Genomic DNA, 19,529 nt, shown 5'->3' on the forward strand with positions numbered 1-19,529 from the left:
TGTCTGTCTGTCTGTCTGTCTGTCTGTCTGTCTGTCTGTCTGTCTGTCTGTCTGTCTGTCTGTCTGTCTGTCTGTCTGTCTGTCTGTCTGTCTGTCTGTCTGTCTGTCTGTCTGTCTGTCTGTCTGTCTGTCTGTCTGTCTGTCTGTCTGTCTGTCTGTCTGTCTGTCTGTCTTTATGTAGTCTGTGAACTACCCCCTGTACTGTACCAATAACACTGAACAGATTCTCACAGGTCAGGAGTCTCATGACATAAAATGATCTGTTGTGTACTGAACTTAGTCAAAATGTAATCTTTAGCTAACAATCTGAATTGAATATTTCACTAGACCTCCAGAAATCTGGAGAACACATTAAGTACATACTTCTATTTGAACTTTAACAAAATATCATGTTATCCTCTGTTTTACTGTAAGTTGTAAAAAATATACACTTGACTGAAGAATATATCTATTTTTACCTTACAAAATGAAAAAAGGAAATGTGAAACTCTATCAACAGAAAGAACTCAACTTAGTACAACTGTCTCCCCCTGTCACTATATTACTCTATTGTTCATGTATTTGTTGTCTATGTAAATAATGTATAGCTTCAAAATATGGTTAAAACTACCATGTCAGTGAATTTGAGAGTGGTTCCATTTCCTCGGTCTCATTGCTCAGCTTACCAAAGAGAGTGGTAATGTCAGGCTGTTGTTTCGGCATTTAAACATGGCACAGTAATAAGTTCTTTCTTCAGTGCAGTAGTCCGTCTGTGATATCTCTGTGTTAAGCAGAGACAGGTGTGGTGGTGTTACTCTCAATTTCAGCTGCTGCAGCATCAGGGTTGTACCTGTACTTGTATCCATAGGGCCGTAGATGATAGGTGAAGTATACCAGCGTGTACATCTCTACAGGGTAGATGTAGTGAAATGATACGATGTGATCTGAACAACATTCTGGGCCCTGGGGGAAAGAAGAACGACAGTCTGATTAAGTATATTAATAGTCGTTTAGGTCAGGGGTTCTTCAACATTTTCAGCCTGGGACCCAAATGAGAAATGCTGTGTTTTCCTGGGACCTAAGCATAGAAAAATATGCAACTATAGATAACTATCAGTACATTTCATTGCACTTATGCCTAAAACAAATGCAATATAGACAAAAACAAATAACAATGAAATTAAATATCCATATAAATATATATTCATGTTAATTTTCCCCCATTAAAAACACTGTCTAGGAGGGAAGACCTACTGTTGCTGTTAAAATACAATAAATCATTTTCATTCTGAACTGGAATAAACAGATTGATCACATCACACAGATGTAGACCAGAACACACAGCAGTCCTAATGAGCATGTCTATTCTGGGCTCTGTTTTTGACAGTGTAACACTGAGGTCATGCTCAGCCTTGAAACTGTTTCTGTTTTTTGAAGTATGTCAGAGTTGAGAACCCTGACTCGCATATGTATGTGGTGCCAAACTGGACCAGAACATCATCTGCTTTCTCAGTCAGGCAGGAGTAGCAGGATTGTTACCTTTATGTAACCAGGCAAGTCAGTTAAGAACAAATTCTTATTTTCAATGACGGCCTAGGAACAGTGGGTTAACTGTTAACAGATTTGTACCTTGTCAGCTGGGGGGTTTGAACTTGCAACCTTCCGGTTCCTAGTCCAACGCTCTAACCACTAGGCTACCCTGCTGCCCAATAAGTACAAATCCATGAGTAAATATTTACTGTAGCTACTCAATCATAAAACACTTTGAATGCCAAACCCAAAGCATCTATGACACCTCTCAATATACATTACACATGATTGAGGGAGTATCACACCCACACACAGAGCTTGAAATATAACTGAATAGAATGGTATGTATGATCATACTTGATGTAAGTGTCCACTTCATTAGGGTTAGGCTATGCTTACCTCTCTTGGTTTGAAGTGGTCGTATAAGAGATACCAGGGCCGTTTTCTGGGTGGCTCTTTGACCAGGTACATGTCTGGTGGGTAGGGATGAAACGTCTGCCTTCCCTTCACATCTCTGGAGTCCCCCGGCTCCACACCCATAGTCTCCATACACTTCCCTAGAGCCATGTCTTCTATGGTGGAGAAGTGGGAACATTTCCCAGTGTCGAATCCCTTGATGAACCTTCTGACGGCTTCTTTACTGAGGACATAGCCGGCTCCACCACTCATGTAACCCTGCTGGACGAACGGGTGGAACCTTCTCCCAAAGTATACAGGCTTCTCCGGGTCCTGTTTAGACAATGTGTGTCGGAGGTTCTCGATGACCACGAACGTGTCATCGTCGGCTTTGAGGACCCAGTCATAGTCGTTGTGGTGGTGTTGGTAGATGTACTGGAAGGCTCTGATGGTCTTCCAGTAGAGCTGGTCTCGTCCCTCAGTTACGTTGAGCCCCACCGTGGGGAATTCTGTCTCCACTGAGCTCATGTAGAGGACTTTGTTGCATCGTTTGCCCCAGGTGGCCCGGATGTGTTTGGTTCTGGACTCCAGGTTCTTAGGCCCAGTCATGATCCAACATAGTAGTCGTACATTTTGGGACAGGCTGGCTGCAACACTCCTGTCCTCATCTGAAAGAGATCATTTAAAAATAATGAATAAAAAGTGTGGTCAATTAGCACAGGGTGTCCCAAACTCGATGCGTGCTTAGACACCTCCTGTACTCCCTGTTCGCCCACTTCTGCGTGGCCGCACACAATTTCAACACCATCATTAAGTTTGTTGACGACACGACGGTGGTAGGCCGGATCACCAACGACGATGAGCCAGCCTACAGGGAAGAGGTCAGAGACCTAGCAGTGTGGTGCCAAGGCAACAACCTCTCCCTCAACATCAGCAAGACAAAGGAGCTGATCGTGGACTACAGGAAACAGAGGACTAAGCACGCACCCATCCACATTGACAGGGCTGTAGTGGAGCAGGTTGAGAGCTTCAAATTCCTCTATGTCCACATCACTAAGGAATTATCATGGTTCACACACACCAACACAGTCATGAAGAGAGCATGACAACACCTCTTCCCTCTCAGGAGGCTAAAAAGATTTAGCATGGGCCCTCAGAACCTCTAAAAGGTATACAGCTGCACCATTGAGAGCATCTTGACGGGCTGCATCACGGCTTTGTATGGCAACTGCTTGGCATCTGACGACAAGGCGCTACAGAAGGTAGTGTGTACAGCCCAGTACATCACTGGGGCCGAGCTCCTTGCCATCCAGGACCTCTGTACCAGGTGGTGTCAGAGGAAGGCCCTAAAGAGTCTAAACTGTTCTCTCTGCTACTGCATGGCAAGCTGTACCAATGCACAAAGTCTGCAAGCAACAGGACCCTGAACAGCTTCTACCCCCGTAAGACTGCTAAATAGTTAGTCCGGGTAGCTATTGGTTAACTACTTAACTGTATGCATTGACCCTTTTTGCAACTCTTTTGACCCATCACATACGCTGCTGTTGTCATGAACATGATGGGAGACAGAGAGCTGGTTTCAAGCGCAGGGCACAGCAGGTGTTTATTTGTAAAGGACCACAGGAGGAGGCAGGTAGCTGGGCCCAGGGGAAGGTAGAAGGTCATACACAAGGGGTCCGAAAAGGCAACCATACAGGCAGGGAAAAGGCTAGTAACGTCATATCAGGCAATAGGTTGATTACAGGAAATCCGATAGGCTTAGGTACAGGCAGGGAATAGGCAAAAGGCATTTTTAGTGAGGCAGGCCAACACTATCATACATGGGAGGATTAAATTACAGTAAAACCAGCACTCCAACTAGAAGTGTGTCAGAAAACAATCAATACCTCTCAATGATGAGGTGCAAAGAACTGAACTAAATAGTGTGTGATAATAACATACAGGTGTGTGAACAGGTGATCAGAATTCAGGTGATTGGGATCTGGAGAGTGAGCTGCGTTCAGGGGATCTACGTGTCTATTATCTATCTTGTTGACTAGTTACTTCATCCTTACCTATATGTACATTCTGTACAATGACAATCTAAATTATTCTGTGCTTTCAACTTTGTGGCAACAGTTTGGGAAAGGCCCTTTCCTGTTTCAGCATGACATTGCCACTGTGAACAAAGTGAGGTCCATACAGAAATGATTTTTCCAGATCGGTGTGGAAGAACTTGACTGGCCTGCACAGAGCCCTGACCTCAACTCCATCTAACACCTATGGGATAAATTGGAACGCAGACTGTGAACCAGTTCTAATCGCCCAATATCAGTGCCCGACCTCACTAATTCTCTTGTGGCTTAATGGAAGCAAGTCTCCACAGCAATATTCCAACATTTAGCGGTTTCCTTCCTCTCTGGCAACTGAGTTAGGAAGGACGCCTGTATCTTTGTAGTGACTGGGTGTATTGATACGACCATCCAAAGTGTAATTAATAACTTTTCGATGCTCAAAGGGATATTCAATGTCAGATTTGAGTTTTTACCCATCTACCAATAGATGGGTTTTCCTTCTTTGATAGGCATTGGAAAACCTCCCTGGCCGTTGTGGTTGAATCTATGTTTGAACTTCACTGCTCGACTGAGGTACCAAAAATCATGTCAAACACATTGCACACAGAGTGAGTCCATGAATTTATTTAGAGACTTCTTAAGCACATTTAAACTTTTCAAGACATTTCAGCTTTTCATTTTTTATACATTTGTAAAAATGTCTAAAAGCATAATTCCACTGTGATATTATGGGGTATTGAATGTAGGGCAGTGACACAAAATCTCAATTTAATCCATTTTAAATCAGGCTGTAACACAACAAAATGTGGAAAAAGTCAAGGGGTTTGAATACTCTGAAGGCACTGTATTTGAATCAGCTGTGTAGTGATAGGGCACCAACGTTTTTTTGTTGGGGGGGCCAGGACCGAGTTTGGGAAACTGTACTTTATCCACAGTATTTGGTTGTCATTGAAACAACTGCATATGGCCTATGCAGGAATCAAACCCCAAACAGTAGTGTTCTCAGCACTGTGCTCTTATCCACTGGCCTCTTGGAACCAGAATTCTTTCAGGAATCACAGATGTTAGAAGATTCTCTCACACACAAAAAAAAGCTTTCTACTTAGACCTTACATCGTCATAGCAAGTGGAGAAAACCTCAAAACGCATTTGTTTTACATTACATTCGTTTTTGATGAATAACATTTTACTACAATACTGGGATTAAGAAAGCCACAAATAAAATGCAGTGAATGGATATTCAGAAGTCAATTACCTGAGTGTCTGTGTCTTGGAACCCTTTTGTCATTATGAACTCCACTGGAGTTACCCAGTGAGAAAAGAGCTGGTTTTGCAGTGCTGGTGTCTGAGTAAACAAAGTATTGAATAGACAGAAATCCTATACACAGCCCAGACACAAAGGGTACCAGTGAAAGAGTGATCATAATTCCTCTCTTTCAGACCAAACCCTGTGAGTGATACAACAAAAATAAGTGAGTTAGGGCAGGTGAACAAACACTTCCAACCTGTCAAAAATAATTTGCAAATATGCTATATACAGTATACAACTGACGTTGATTGTGCTATCATGTTCAAGACCACTTTACAAGTGGGGATGTATTTAAAATAATGTAATAATGACTCTCAATCAAAGTTACTGTTACTTTTAAAGTCACAATAACACATTTTGCAATATTTTGATAATATCGTTGGTCATTTTTACTGGAAGAAAACGGGCTTACCTGTTCACACAAAAATGTTTAACACAAATATTCTCCTCTGATTGTGGATAACGCATAGAAGCATGGATTGACAAGAGTAAGAGCACATAGCGGTGGGAGTGAGTTTTATAGGCAGGTGAACTCGTGGTTTATCAAGTACCTCCTATACTCATGCATGGAATGTTACCAAGCAGTTTGTCTTAATTTTGCCATGTCTGATCATATCCACTGATACAAATGGTATCCGTATTTGTTGTTTAAATTCGGATATTGAACGAATGGTATACGGATCGTGCTTTCATCCATTTACCTGCAATCACAAGAATGTTCTAGGAAACAAAAATCGATTTAGTCAGTGTCGCCCCTATTTTTTTCTCTTTATCTTTGGGAGAGGGAACGCAAATAAAAATGTCATTTACAAAAACAAAACAAAAACTTTGTAACAGTTCTATAACATGTTCATAACCACTCTTTATAATACTTGTCTCAGGTTGCGATGGACATTGAGAATCCTCTGACTGATTTGGGTTTTGTCGTTTAGACTACTGCTTAGTGCTGCAATGCATATATCATTTGGTTCAAGTCATTTCCAATAACTGGAACATATGAAATTCACGTGAATAACTTTCTACAAAGGTATTTGCTTTCACATTTGTCACGAAAGGACTTGTGAACGGGACGTTTAGCTTGAAACCTGAAAGTTGTGAGTTCGAGCCAGCAGTCACAGATTCGTATAGCTTGTTTAGTTAACATTCACCTGTCATACAATCAGCCACCAAATTGTCTTTGAAGGAAAGTCAAGTAGCTAACCGTCATACATAGTTGGCTAGCGATCTTACTAGATTTATTTGTTTTTGCGTGTTTCTCTTGCCAACAACTTCATGGCGAATCCTTCCCATGTATCAACAGTTTTCTCTTTGTACAAGAGGATTCTACTGTTGCACCGGTTCCTGCCCATTGATTTGAGAGCGCTGGGAGACCAGTATGTCAAAGATGAATTCAGAAGGAACAAAACCGCGGCGCCCGAGGAGGTCACTGTCTTCATGAGGGAATGGGGGGTAAGTTGGCAACACTACAGAACTGCTTGTCATTGCATGTGCACGGTCAATAGATATACATGTGTAGATAATAAATGAATTGATAAGCACGTACTTATACTTATGGCCATGCTAGTTATTGCCTTGAATAGAGGATATTTGAAAGGACAGGAGATTTAACAAATATCGTTGGTCACTTTTTTCTAGAAGAACATGTGCCGTTTAATCCCTCGCCGCACGATGGCGGTGTTTACCATAATTCCAGAGCCTAGACAATATCTCTGCATCTCTGATTCAAGATTTTAGCACAGCACACAATGAACATATGTTATCTATCATCAGTATTGTAGTACATGCAGCGTATCTATTAAGCCCACGTCAATCTTTGGGTTCAACCCATTTATCTGGTTGTTATATCCATGACCGTTTTTATTTTAAGCCATTCAGATGTTATGTAATTAGGTGTGTAAGTACCCACTAGTGACCACTTTCAAAGCTGTAAAAAAACGTTGGTGTTGAGGTGACCCCCAGATAAACACATTTTTCAGATATGTTTTGTATCTTCTCTGATCATACTTTATGTACAATTAAAATATGCATGTGCATATATATGCACAGGATAGCACATGTCATGGGCATTAATGACTATTTCTTACCAGTTGAAAATATTTTTCATGCTAGTTATTGAGCCTGTATGTCACAGTCACACAATAGCAGCATCATTTGGTTAACTTCTACAAGATAATAGATTTCAGGCATTCACAGCTTACATTTTGAAATGCATTTAGTCTTATTTTACTGTTAAATGAACCTTGTATTGTTATACATAGATACCATTTTTGTCAGTTTGTAATTTATCTCAGGTGAGCTTAAAGCGGTGGTCACCAACCTTTTCTGAGTCAAGATGCAAGCCGAGATCTACCGCTCACATGTATTGTTGTTCAGACCATTTAAAAACATGATACTGATGGTCAGTCACAGGGTCCACCTCTCAACGTCCCTCCGCTCTCCCTTTCCTCCATTGACACTGTCTTCCAGCTGATGGCGAAACTCGAGTCTCCTCATGCACAAATTCATGATACACTTTCCTACTCCTTCATTACAGTTGGTTGTAGTAGGAGTGGAAGTAGGAAGAATGCACATTTTATGGCTTATAAAAGTGTTGAATAAAAAGTGTTGAGGGTGCTGAGTAAGAACTTAAACATAAACTCACTTTTATAAACAGTCTTTGACAGTTTCTCTCTAGTCATGGTTTTAAATGTTTTGAAATCTCACAGTATCAACTTTGCTGTACCTTTCTTTTACGCCTGCTATGTTAATGCGGACGCGGTAATCTTAGCCATCCGATTAGCCAGCGGTCGGCGTATAGTGCACTTGATTTGTACCTTCAGACACATGAGATGGAGATCGACCGGTACCACTGGCTTAAAGGGTGCAGTAGCACAAAATGGAAACGCCAATAAAGAAATGTTGTTCAATGTCATCAACACTAGCGTTGCATAATATTGTAGTTTATAGCAGCGGTCCCAAACCACCAGGCCCCGGACATTCGCTACCGGGCCACACGGAAAGGATAAATATATATATTTTTCTTTATTTTTGGGGGTAAAATAATAATTCTATACAATTATAGGCTATTTGTGCAGTAATTACATTGAACTTGGTGCAGTCTGTTGGTCCCTTTCTCACCACTCTAATATCTCTGTCAGGGCCACAGCAGTTTACAGACTTTGAACTTGAGTAATGTGTGTTCATCACGGTCTGCGTGAGCTGTGTTGCCCGACAACTTTGTACTATGTTAGCTGACATGAATAAAATAAATAATAATAATAAAATGTTTTTGCCGTGGTCCATGCTCAATCAGGCACAATGCATCCCCAGTTGAGACAATGTTCAGTTGTCCCTTTAAGGGCGGAAGGTTGCCGTGGTAATAGTGAAACTGGCATGTCTCTGAATGAGACTGAATCTCTGTTATTCGCTAGCACATGCAGCAAACTCAAACTAACATTGAAAAATAACTTGGTGTGTGAACAAAAGGATGTAAATAGCCAAGAAGCACGAGGACAAAGTCACACTACTAGACTTTCGGCTAAATTAGACAAACTTCTGTGTGGTGGGCTTAATTTTTAAAACCTTTCAGCACTTCACTTAGATCTACAGTGCAAGCACAGCATATAAATAGAATGGGTATCCCCATTCAAGTCAATGGTGTCATAATGGGTGCCCGATTCGTATCATATGTTACGAATCCAAAACAGATAAGCCTTATTTACGTAATTATTTAGACCCTTTGCTATGAGACTCGAATCCTGTGCATCCTGTTTCCACTGATCATCCTTGTGATCTTTTTACAACTTGATGGGAATCCAGCTGTGGTAAATTCAAATGATTGGACAGGATTTGGAAAGGCACACACCTGTCTATATAAGGTCCCACAGTTGACAGTGCATGTCAGAGCAAAAACCAAGCCATGAGGTTGAAGGAATTATCAGAGAGCTCCGAGACAGGATTGTGTCGGGGCACAGATTTGGGCAAGAGTACCAAAAAATGTTTGCAGTATTGAAGATCCCCAATAACGCAGTGTTCTCCTCCATTCTTAAATGGAAGAAGTTTGGAACCACCAAGACTCTTCCGCGAGCTGGCTGCCCGGCCAAACAGCAATCGGGGGAGAAGGGCCATGGTCAGGGAGGTGACCAAGAACCCGATGGTCACTCTGACAGAGATCCAGAGTTCCTCTGTGGAGATGGGAGAACCTTCCAGAAGGACAACCATCTCTGCAGCACTCCACCAATCAGGCCTTTACGGTAGAGTTGCCAGATGGAAGCCACTCCTCAGGAAAAGGCACAAGATGGCCCTCTTGGAGCAAAAAGGTACATAAAGCCTCTCAGACCATGAGAAACCAGAGTCTCTGTTCCGCTGAAACCAAGATTGAACTCTTTGGCCTGAATGCCAAGTGTCACATCTTGCGGGAACCTGGCACCATCCCTACAGTAAAACATGGCGGTGGCAGCATCATGCTGTGGGGATGTTTTTCAGCGGCATGGACTGGGAGACTAGTCAGGATTGAGGGAAAGATGAACCGAGCAATGTACACAGAGATCCTTGATGAAAACCTGCTCCAGAGCACTCAAGACCTCAGACTTGGGTGAAGGTTCACCTTCCAACAATATAACAACCCTAAGCACACAGCCAAGACAACGTAGGAGTGGCTTTGGAAACAAGTCTCAATGTCCTTGAGTGGCCCAGCTAGAGCCTGGACTTGAACCCAATTGAACATCTCTGGAAAGACCTGAAAATAGCTGTGCAGTGACGCTCCCCATCCAACATGACAGAGCTTGAGAGGATCTGCAGAGAAGAATGGGAGAAACTCCCCAAATACAGGTGTGCCAAGCTTATAGCTTCATACACAAGAAGACTCAATGCTGTAATCGCTGCCAAAGGTGCTTCAACAAAGTACTGAGTTAAAGGGTCTGAATACTTATTTAAATGTGATCTTTAAGTTCATCTTTAATGAAGAATTTGTAAACAGTTCTAAAATCCGTTTTTGCTTTGTTATTATGGGGTTTTGTGTGTAGGTTGATGAGGGGAAAGAAAACCATTTAATCCATTTTAGAACGAGGTGGAACTTAACAAATTGTGGAAAAAGTCAAGGGTCTGAATACTTTCCGAATGCACTGTACTTTTTTTCCCTCATTTACTCAAGTGTTTCTATTATTTTGGCAGTTATCTTTACGTTGAAAAGTGTGTGGTCATACGCACATCCTTAAAAACATAGTTGCTGGGCTAATAAAGAATACTAGTATAGAACACGAAGGCCCTCACACTGTTAAAGCTCCCAATTCAACGCTTTATTGACAACGTTTCCATCCCAAACAGATCTTCTTCTGGTCAAATTATTGCATCACAATAACAGGCAGCCGTTAAGTGTTCCGCTGAGTTTACCAGTCAATCTTTTTTATTTGACCTTTATTTAACGAGGCAAGTCAGTTTTAAGAACAAATTCTTATTTTCAATGACGGCCTGGGAACGGTGGGTTAACTGCCTTGTTCAGGGCCAGAACAACTTTTTTTTTTTTTACCTTGTCAGCTTGGGGATTTGATCTTGCAACTTTTCAGTTACAAGTCTAATGCTCAAACCACTAGGCTACCTGGGTTCCAGGTTCCAAGCCCGTCCTTTCATTCTATTTGGGATAGCCTAGTAGTTAGAGCGTGGGGCCAGTAACCGAAAGGTTGCTGGATCGAATCCCCGAGCTGACAAGGTAAAAATCTGTTGTTCTGCCCCTGAACAAGGCAGTTAACGCCTAGCTCCTAGCTCCTACCCCCTAGCACCTACCTCTAGAGCCTACCACTAGCTCCTACACCCTGGCATAGACCCTTCATTTGCTGTAGATCTGTTTGCAGACACATATTGTCAACATCTCTTGTTTCTTTTCAATACCAGTGCCCCTTTAAAAAAAGGTCAAATTATTTTCTTTTTGAAAATTGTCATGTGGAACTGAACTAATGTTTGTGTGTTTTGCAGGGTTCTGTGGGCCAGCCAGGTCCACCAGGTATCCCAAGATCCCAAGGTAGGGGCACATTATCATACTGGACTGGCATGGTGGGGTGTGCGATAATGATCATCATTTTATTTTACCTTTATGTAACTAGGCAAGTCAGTTAAGAACACATTCTTATTTACAATGACGACCTAGGAACAGTGGGTTAACTGCCTTGTTCAGGGGTAGAACGACATATTTTTACCTTGTCAGCTCAGGGATGTCAAACTAGCAACATTTTGGTTACTGGCCCAACGCTCTAACCACTAGGCTACCTGCCGCCCCAGTTATCTGTATGTTCAGAGGGAAATTGGTTTTGTTACTATCACACTGACGTGGCACAATATTCTGTGTGCCGCTGTATACAGTGTTGTGAGCTGTTATAACATTAGCCGTGATTAACCATGCTAATCATTAGTCTGGTCTTCTTGTGACCTTCAGGGGGAGCCTGGGTTCCAGGAGCCAATGGGCCCTCGGGGGCCTCCAGGGGATGGCTTTCCAGGAGAAAAGGTACAAACTTAGCCAACACTTTTTATCCCTGTGGGAATTGAACCAACAACCTGAGCCACACAGGACTGTAACTGCCAAACAAACACACACAGACCGGTTCAATGACAACATGGACACACACAACCATTTGCTGTTCACTATAAATGTTCTTGTTGATGTGCTTAACATTACTGTCATATTACTGTACACAGGGGGATTGGTGGAGACTGTGGGTGGAAAGGAGACAAGGGAGAATTTGGAGAGCCAGGGTCTGTAGGACACATGGTATGATAGTCTTCTGGTCCCATCATGGTTATAAAATAACTTATTTCATGGTTCATTTATATGTTGATTGCTAACCTGTGTCCAAACTTGCAGGGGAAATCTGGTGAGAAGGGGGAACCTGGCCTGACAGTGAGTAGAGCACAAAATGCATACTGTTTCATAATGGCACCTTTGTCTCTCAACCATATTTTTATATCTTAATAACGTTTTCTTCCTCCTCCCACAGAGAGAGGACGTCATCAAAATGATCAGGGACATTTGTGGTGAGTTAAAACAGCTCATTTACTATGAATGGATGTGTACAGAACATAAACACTATTGACTTACAGAGTTAGCTGACGTTTCTTCCTTCTAAGGAACTGTGCCAAGAGCTCCCTGGAAAACAGTGGTAATTGTTACTATTGCTGGACTATCCTTTTCTAAATAGATCAAAATGAATATATTAAATGTTCTTCTGTTTGCTCTTTGGGTTCTAGGCCAGGTTATCTGTATGTTCAGAGGGAAATTGGTTTTGGTACTATCACACTGACGTGGCACAATATTCTGTGTGCCGCTGTATACAGTGTTGTGAGCTGTTATAACATTAGCCGTGATTAACCATGCTAATCATTAGTCTGGTCTTCTTGTGACCTTCAGGGGGAGCCTGGGTTCCAGGAGCCAATGGGCCCTCGGGGGCCTCCAGGGGATGGCTTTCCAGGAGAAAAGGTACAAACTTAGCCAACACTTTTTATCCCTGTGGGAATTGAACCAACAACCTGAGCCACACAGGACTGTAACTGCCAAACAAACACACACAGACCGGTTCAATGACAACATGGACACACACAACCATTTGCTGTTCACTATAAATGTTCTTGTTGATGTGCTTAACATTACTGTCATATTACTGTACACAGGGGGATTGGTGGAGACTGTGGGTGGAAAGGAGACAAGGGAGAATTTGGAGAGCCAGGGTCTGTAGGACACATGGTATGATAGTCTTCTGGTCCCATCATGGTTATAAAATAACTTATTTCATGGTTCATTTATATGTTGATTGCTAACCTGTGTCCAAACTTGCAGGGGAAATCTGGTGAGAAGGGGGAACCTGGCCTGACAGTGAGTAGAGCACAAAATGCATACTGTTTCATAATGGCACCTTTGTCTCTCAACCATATTTTTATATCTTAATAACGTTTTCTTCCTCCTCCCACAGAGAGAGGACGTCATCAAAATGATCAGGGACATTTGTGGTGAGTTAAAACAGCTCATTTACTATGAATGGATGTGTACAGAACATAAACACTATTGACTTACAGAGTTAGCTGACGTTTCTTCCTTCTAAGGAACTGTGCCAAGAGCTCCCTGGAAAACAGTGGTAATTGTTACTATTGCTGGACTATCCTTTTCTAAATAGATCAAAATGAATATATTAAATGTTCTTCTGTTTGCTCTTTGGGTTCTAGGCCAGGTTACTGTAAAACACTTTGTGACAACTGCTGATGTAAAAATGACTTTTAAAATACACTTGATTGATCGATAAAGACACTCTTTCTGTTTGTTCTCAGGCTGTGGTCTGAAGTGCAGAGAGAGTCCTCTAGAGCTGGCGTTTGTGATTGACAGCTCAGAGAGCTTTGGACCGGAGAACTTTGAGATGGTCAAGGACTTTGTGAACGCTCTGATTGACCGTGTGTCTGTGAACTGTGAGGCCAGCGGGATCAGTGTGATCCTCTACAGTTATTTAGACATGGTGGTGATCAATGTGAAGCAGCAGTTCAGCCAGAACGATGTTAAGGTCAGTAGTATTGAAGCAGATGAGTACCTGTTACAGACTGGGTTCAAATCCAGCGTTTCCTGCATGCCACAACTGTGTTAGCCTTCTGAGCTAATGTCTAGACATTCTTGAAGCAGACCTGTGTTCATTCTGCTGTATCCTTTTTCTGTCTGATGTTAATTACACTCACACATTCATCCACTGGTCTGTCTGTCTGTCTGTGTAATTTCTCTGACTGCTGTGAGGAAGATGCTATACCTGGGCGAGGGCACCTTTATGGGTAGTGCCATCTTGAGAGCCAACCAGCTGTTCCAGGCCTCGCGGCCCGGTGTTGATAAAGTCGCCGTGGTACTAGCCGATGGGCAGGCAGACCGGCGTGATGCAGTGCAGTCTGAGGACGCTGCCGGCATTGAGATGTTTGTCATCAGAGTGGTAAATAAGAAAGACCCGCTGTACGCAGAATTCCAGGCTGAGATGATTGCTATCACCTCTGGCCCAGATAAGGAGCACGTGTACCTGATCGATGACTTCATGACGCTGCCCAGTATGTGGTTCTAGATCAAGTTCAAGACTCTAGATCAAGTTCAAGACTAGATGCTAGACTGCCTAGTATATGGTTCTAGTTGAGTTTTATTTACACTGACACTCATAGCAGTCAATACAACATGGAATCCATGCAAATAACATAGGCCTATCTAAATACATTGATAAAATAACTACCAGAACTCAGGATAAGACCCAGATGCAGACAGCTAGAATCACAGATGTTTATTGACCCAAACAGGGGGCAGGCAAAAGACAGGTCTAGGGCAGGCAGAGGTTTGTAATCGGGTCAGAGTCAGGCAGGTACAGAACGGCAGGCAGGCCCGGGGTCAGGGCAGGCAGAATGGTCAGAACCGGGGAAACTAGTTAACAGAAACTTGAGAAAACAGGAAGACGGGAAAACATGCTGGCAAGACAAACTGGAAACAGACAGAGAACACAGGTATAAATGCACAGGGGATAATGGGGAAGATGGGCGACACCTGGAGGGGGGTGGAGACAAGCACAAAGACAGGTGAAACCAATCAGAGTGTGGCAGGCAAGGGACCTATTCTAACAACACAAATGAAGAGCCCCTAAGGGGTTTGTGATGGGGATGTCTTGATTTCTGTAGATCAGCATGGAACAGGGCCAAAATTGCTTTGACAATAACTCGATGATGTTAAAAACCTTTATATAACCCTTTGGTTATGAAGTCTGTGAGAGAGCAGCGATTATTTAAAATGTAAGTATTTGAGTTTAAACAGTGTGAAAATGCATTGCATGTAAAGCAGTCACCATAGTTACAGTATTAAACTATTTAAACACTATAGATAATGTCATCACATCCCAACTATTCTCACTGCGTGGCCTGTTTAAAGTTACATTTGGGAAAAAGTTCTATTTTGATACTCCCTGGATGACTATTTAATCATTTGATAGCTTGAAATTAGCTTGAGGTTGATGACAGTCTGTGTTAAACTGTGTATCTTGACACAGCCCTGGAGAGTACGCTGCTGTTTATCTTATCTGTACATGGATTTCTTCACACATTCCATACACCCACTATAAATGTTTTGTCTATGGTAGGCTCAGATCTGTTTCCTTGTTCAGATTACATCATAATGTTACAAAACCAGTTCTCGCAAGAAACAGACAGTTGTGGTTTGTTGAAAGAGAGTTGGGTTACATCACAATGTTACAAAACCAGTTCTCGCAAGAAACAGACAGTTGTGCTTTGTTGAAAGAGAGTTGGGCCGCATGCACATTTCCCAATGTTGATGACAGAGGGATGCACTGAGGACTGTTGTGGAATGATCAGAATTAGTTGGGTAACATAGATAAGATGTTTTATTTTCATGATATGCTTATGAGTTATTTCTCATAAGAATGTATTTTGTTGTACTATAGTGGTGGCCATTGGCAGTTATCTGTTCTATGTCAGGACTAAGTTGCATGGGCCACAGAGAGGGTAGAGGGCAAGGGGTCATCACGTGTAAACATATCTTTTCGGTGTGGCAGTGACTCCCTACTTTTCTCATCGGGGAAAGAAGGGTGACAGTGTCTGGAATCATTCTATGCTCCCTCTTTGTTGACCTATAGGGTCACTCTCCTCTCCGTGAGTTTGTCCTCTGATTGGTTGTATTTAGAATTGGTTCTATCTAAATGACAACTTGATATATATCATAGGGTGGGGGTAATGTCTTGGTACCATTTTGTACCAAGGACGAGATAAGAGCTTTGTTTAGGAGACCAAACTGAACGATAATTTATAGCCCACTCTGTCTGACAAGGGGATATTCTCTCTGAAGTAAGGTTTTTTCTCTCTGTAAGTTCCTAAGACCTGTGTTTTGTCATGTCGTCTAGAAGGGATGGATCTTTGCTATAAAGGATCCCATTTGCCATTGTGTAAGGCACTCTCAACTTTTCATTAGAGATGCTGAAATGTTGAAAGTCAAAATGCTATTGCAAAAGCTTAATTATTATTAAAGGTGAAGATTAAGCATAACTCTGACTGGTGTGTGATTTGCTCTCTCATCAGTTGGTAATTAAGGAAATTTCCACGACATTTGGCGACGAGGATGGGATGTGAATCTTCACTCGGTGACCGCTCCTGACGACCTAGGTAATCGTGCACAAGGGATCCCTCAAACTCGGGATCTCAGGGAGACCACACTTCGAGAACGGAGCAGATGGACCAACCTAAGATCGGAGAGGCAGCGAGCTGAGTGGATACCACATCCTGAACATAGTAAAAAATATATATATTAAAAAAAGAGGTGAGATGAGCAAACCACATTTGAAGTTGAGTTGGATCGGACTTAGAGCTTGGTGAAGCCCTAGTGGAAGAAGGACCTCATTCTGTGTATCTGTGTGATTGTCTAAGTGACTCTCAGAGGTGGTGAATTCCAATTATTTTAAATGTGCTAGCCAGGTATGCCATGGGTTACTCTGTGTGAGTATTGTGTAGGAGCGTTCTGTGTGGGCGCGGTAGGTAGACTCTGTGTGGGTTACCTTTTTATGTTCTGATGTTCTGTGTGGACACCTGACCAATCCTGTGTGGGTGATCAGTAAAATTCTGTGTGAAGTACTTAAGGAATTCCTGTTTTAAAAAAAATGTGTGTGTGTGTGTGTGTGTGTGTGTGTGTGTGGGAGTGAGACTAAGGAGCCATGGGCGCGCGCGAGTGCAAAGAACCAGGCATTCCGGGCCCTCCTACTGGAGCCTTGAAGGTTATGGTAGATAAATGGGGTAGGGATATTCTGGAACAGGTACTTCTATGGCATAGAGAGGGTGGTTTTCCTTTGACAGGGACACTAAGTGTGATGCTGTTAGATGAGGTAAGACAGAGATTGGTAGAGAAGGAAGGTAAACTTGGAAAAAAGGATCAAATTGACTGGGTGAAATTCAGGAAATGGGAAAGGGAAGCTGACAAATGGAAGAAAAGACAGGACACATTTCGGGGAAAACCCTGTCAGAATATGGTAGTTCAGACTGAGGAAGGAGAAAAGAAGGGGAAAGATGAAACAGTGAGAAGGAATAGGAAGGATGATGATGACAGAGATTGTCCCCCTCCCTACTTTACTCCTCAAACTCTCTACCCAGTGTTGCCGGACCTCCCTCCTCCTCAGGCGCCTCCTGCTGATCCGCTGGATGCAAGACCAATACAACCTGCAACCCCACCCCCTGTCTCTCCCAACACCACAGTGATTGATCGTCTGGCACGGAGCCTGGCTGAAGTCCTGACAGGGTCTGGAGTGACTCCGGCCAGTCTCACTGGAGGCGCAGTGGGGGGAGCACGCTAGAAGGGTAAAAAGATCAACAATCCTTTTCTCAAGGCTCCTCCGCTCAGCTCCAGTGAGGAAAGTGAGGACGGAGGGGCACCCTAGCTGACTCCCCCGTTGAAGGACCGTCTACGGACCAGGACGGAGAGGCGTATCTCTACCCCCTTCCAATACGACCCAGCATCAGACATGTATCATCAATACCCTCTGATGGCCTGTCCTAACCCTCAGCCTCAACCTGATGATGCTAATGCTGCTGCCGCCGCAGCATGGAACCCCATTGTGTATGTCCAGAGGACGTGGAGACATGATGAAATCAAAGACATTGTAGAGGACCTACCAGACCCAAGTAAAGACGCTGTGACATATTCAGCAGAGATGAGGGTATTAATGGGTCAGTACAAACCATCTGCTGCTGAGATAAAAAAGAAACTGGGACTCAGGTGGGCGGATGTACAGGGACAGTTTGATTGCAACTACCTGTGGGCTGAGAATGGCGCATATCAGGACCAGATAACGGCGCTGCTGGCCAGGATTGTGGAGATGTATCCAACTAAGACTGACTGGACTGCTGTCAGAGAATGCACTATGAAGAAAGATGAGGGCCTGGAGGCTTTCAGAAAGAGACTTGAGACCTGTTTCAGGCTACACAGCGGTATCAGACCAAACGAACACTCATATGGGGATCTGCTGAAAGACGCCCTAGTGAGGGGTCTGACACCGGGCCTGGAGAAAGCTGTGAGGACTACCTGCATCAGTTGGGAGACTGAGCCATTAGCAACGGTGGTACAGCACTGCAAGCATGCTGAGAGACAACAGAGTACACAGAAGGAAGAAAAAATAAACAAAGAAAAAGTAAAGACACAGAAACTACAGGCTGCCCAGATGACGTTTTACAAGGGAGCAGCAGGGACAGGACGAGGGGGTGGAGTGCGCAGGTGCTACAACTGTGGGAAGCCGGGTCATTTTGCTGCTGACTGCTCCGAGAAACAAGAGCATTTGTTTTTAAAGTGTCACACCCTTCCGAGAGTAGAGCCAACAGTGGAGGCTTGCGTCAATGGTGAGTCATTAATATTTCTTGTTGATACTGGGGCTGCTATGTCTGTCATTAACTGCAAGGCTATGATAAAACCTCCCATGTCTAATGAAATAGTCAAAACTATAGGGGCTTCAGGCCTCCCACTCAGAGAGCAGGTAACTATGCCTCTGCCTGTCTCCTTTTGTGAGGAGAAGTGTCAACATCAATTTCTCTACTCTGACCACTGTCCTGTCAATCTGATGGGCAGGGACCTCCTGTGTAAACTGGGCATCAACATAACATGTGGCCGAACCGGTTTAACTGTTATTCATGAGGAAGAGGAGGAAGAGGGGGAGCAATTGATGTTAATGTCTGAGTGTTGTGACTGGTATTATGCATGGGATGTTGATGATGAGGTGCCCAATATTGCTCGTGTTTTCTCAATGGCCAAAACCCATTGGGGCCACGAGGGCAGTTTCATGTCTGAAGCAGGCTTACATTGCACCTCCCATTTTTCACCATTGACAAGAGATCTCCATTATGAGAAACAATGGCTGTGTGATACATTACAGAATGAGTCAGTGCAGTGTGAGGGTATATACTGTAGCAGTGATTTCTGTGCTTTAGTGGTTAATCTAACCCCTGCACAGAAAGAGCTCTACCTGTTTGAGGATAGCGCACCACATGTGTCCCTGGCAAAATCAGACAGAGTAGAATGGGTGGATACTGGAATTTGGATGAAATGCTTGGTTGATGCTACAGACTGGGAGATGCACCCTGATGGGTCAACTTATTCACCCAGCACACTGACAAGTTGTTACCCACTCAGTTGGGGAACACCAACTGAGAGGGGTGTGCATGGTGTTGATCAGGTTTCTTTTTCTACCAATATCATGTTGTTGAGTGAAGACTCACCCCTCCCTGAATGCCTATGGGCAAGGGACAAG

The 19,529-nt window shown here is 43.2% G+C and overlaps 1 protein-coding gene across 1 annotated transcript; it reads right to left on the reverse strand.

Annotated features, from left to right (window-relative positions):
- Positions 1-465: 465 nt before the first annotated feature.
- On the reverse strand, positions 466-5,767 carry LOC116366888 (glycoprotein-N-acetylgalactosamine 3-beta-galactosyltransferase 1-like). Its single transcript, XM_031818751.1, has 4 exons — positions 5,681-5,767; positions 5,215-5,407; positions 1,909-2,573; positions 466-942 (listed from the first exon to the last, which is right to left on the reverse strand). Exons 2-4 carry the CDS (start codon positions 5,381-5,383, stop codon positions 766-768), a joined length of 1,011 nt encoding a protein of 336 aa, XP_031674611.1. The 5' UTR covers positions 5,384-5,407; positions 5,681-5,767; the 3' UTR covers positions 466-765.
- Between the last annotated feature and the right edge of the window lie 13,762 nt (positions 5,768-19,529).

This window comes from Oncorhynchus kisutch, unplaced genomic scaffold (assembly GCF_002021735.2).
Source record: "Oncorhynchus kisutch isolate 150728-3 unplaced genomic scaffold, Okis_V2 scaffold1606, whole genome shotgun sequence".
Lineage (NCBI taxonomy): Eukaryota > Metazoa > Chordata > Actinopteri > Salmoniformes > Salmonidae > Oncorhynchus > Oncorhynchus kisutch.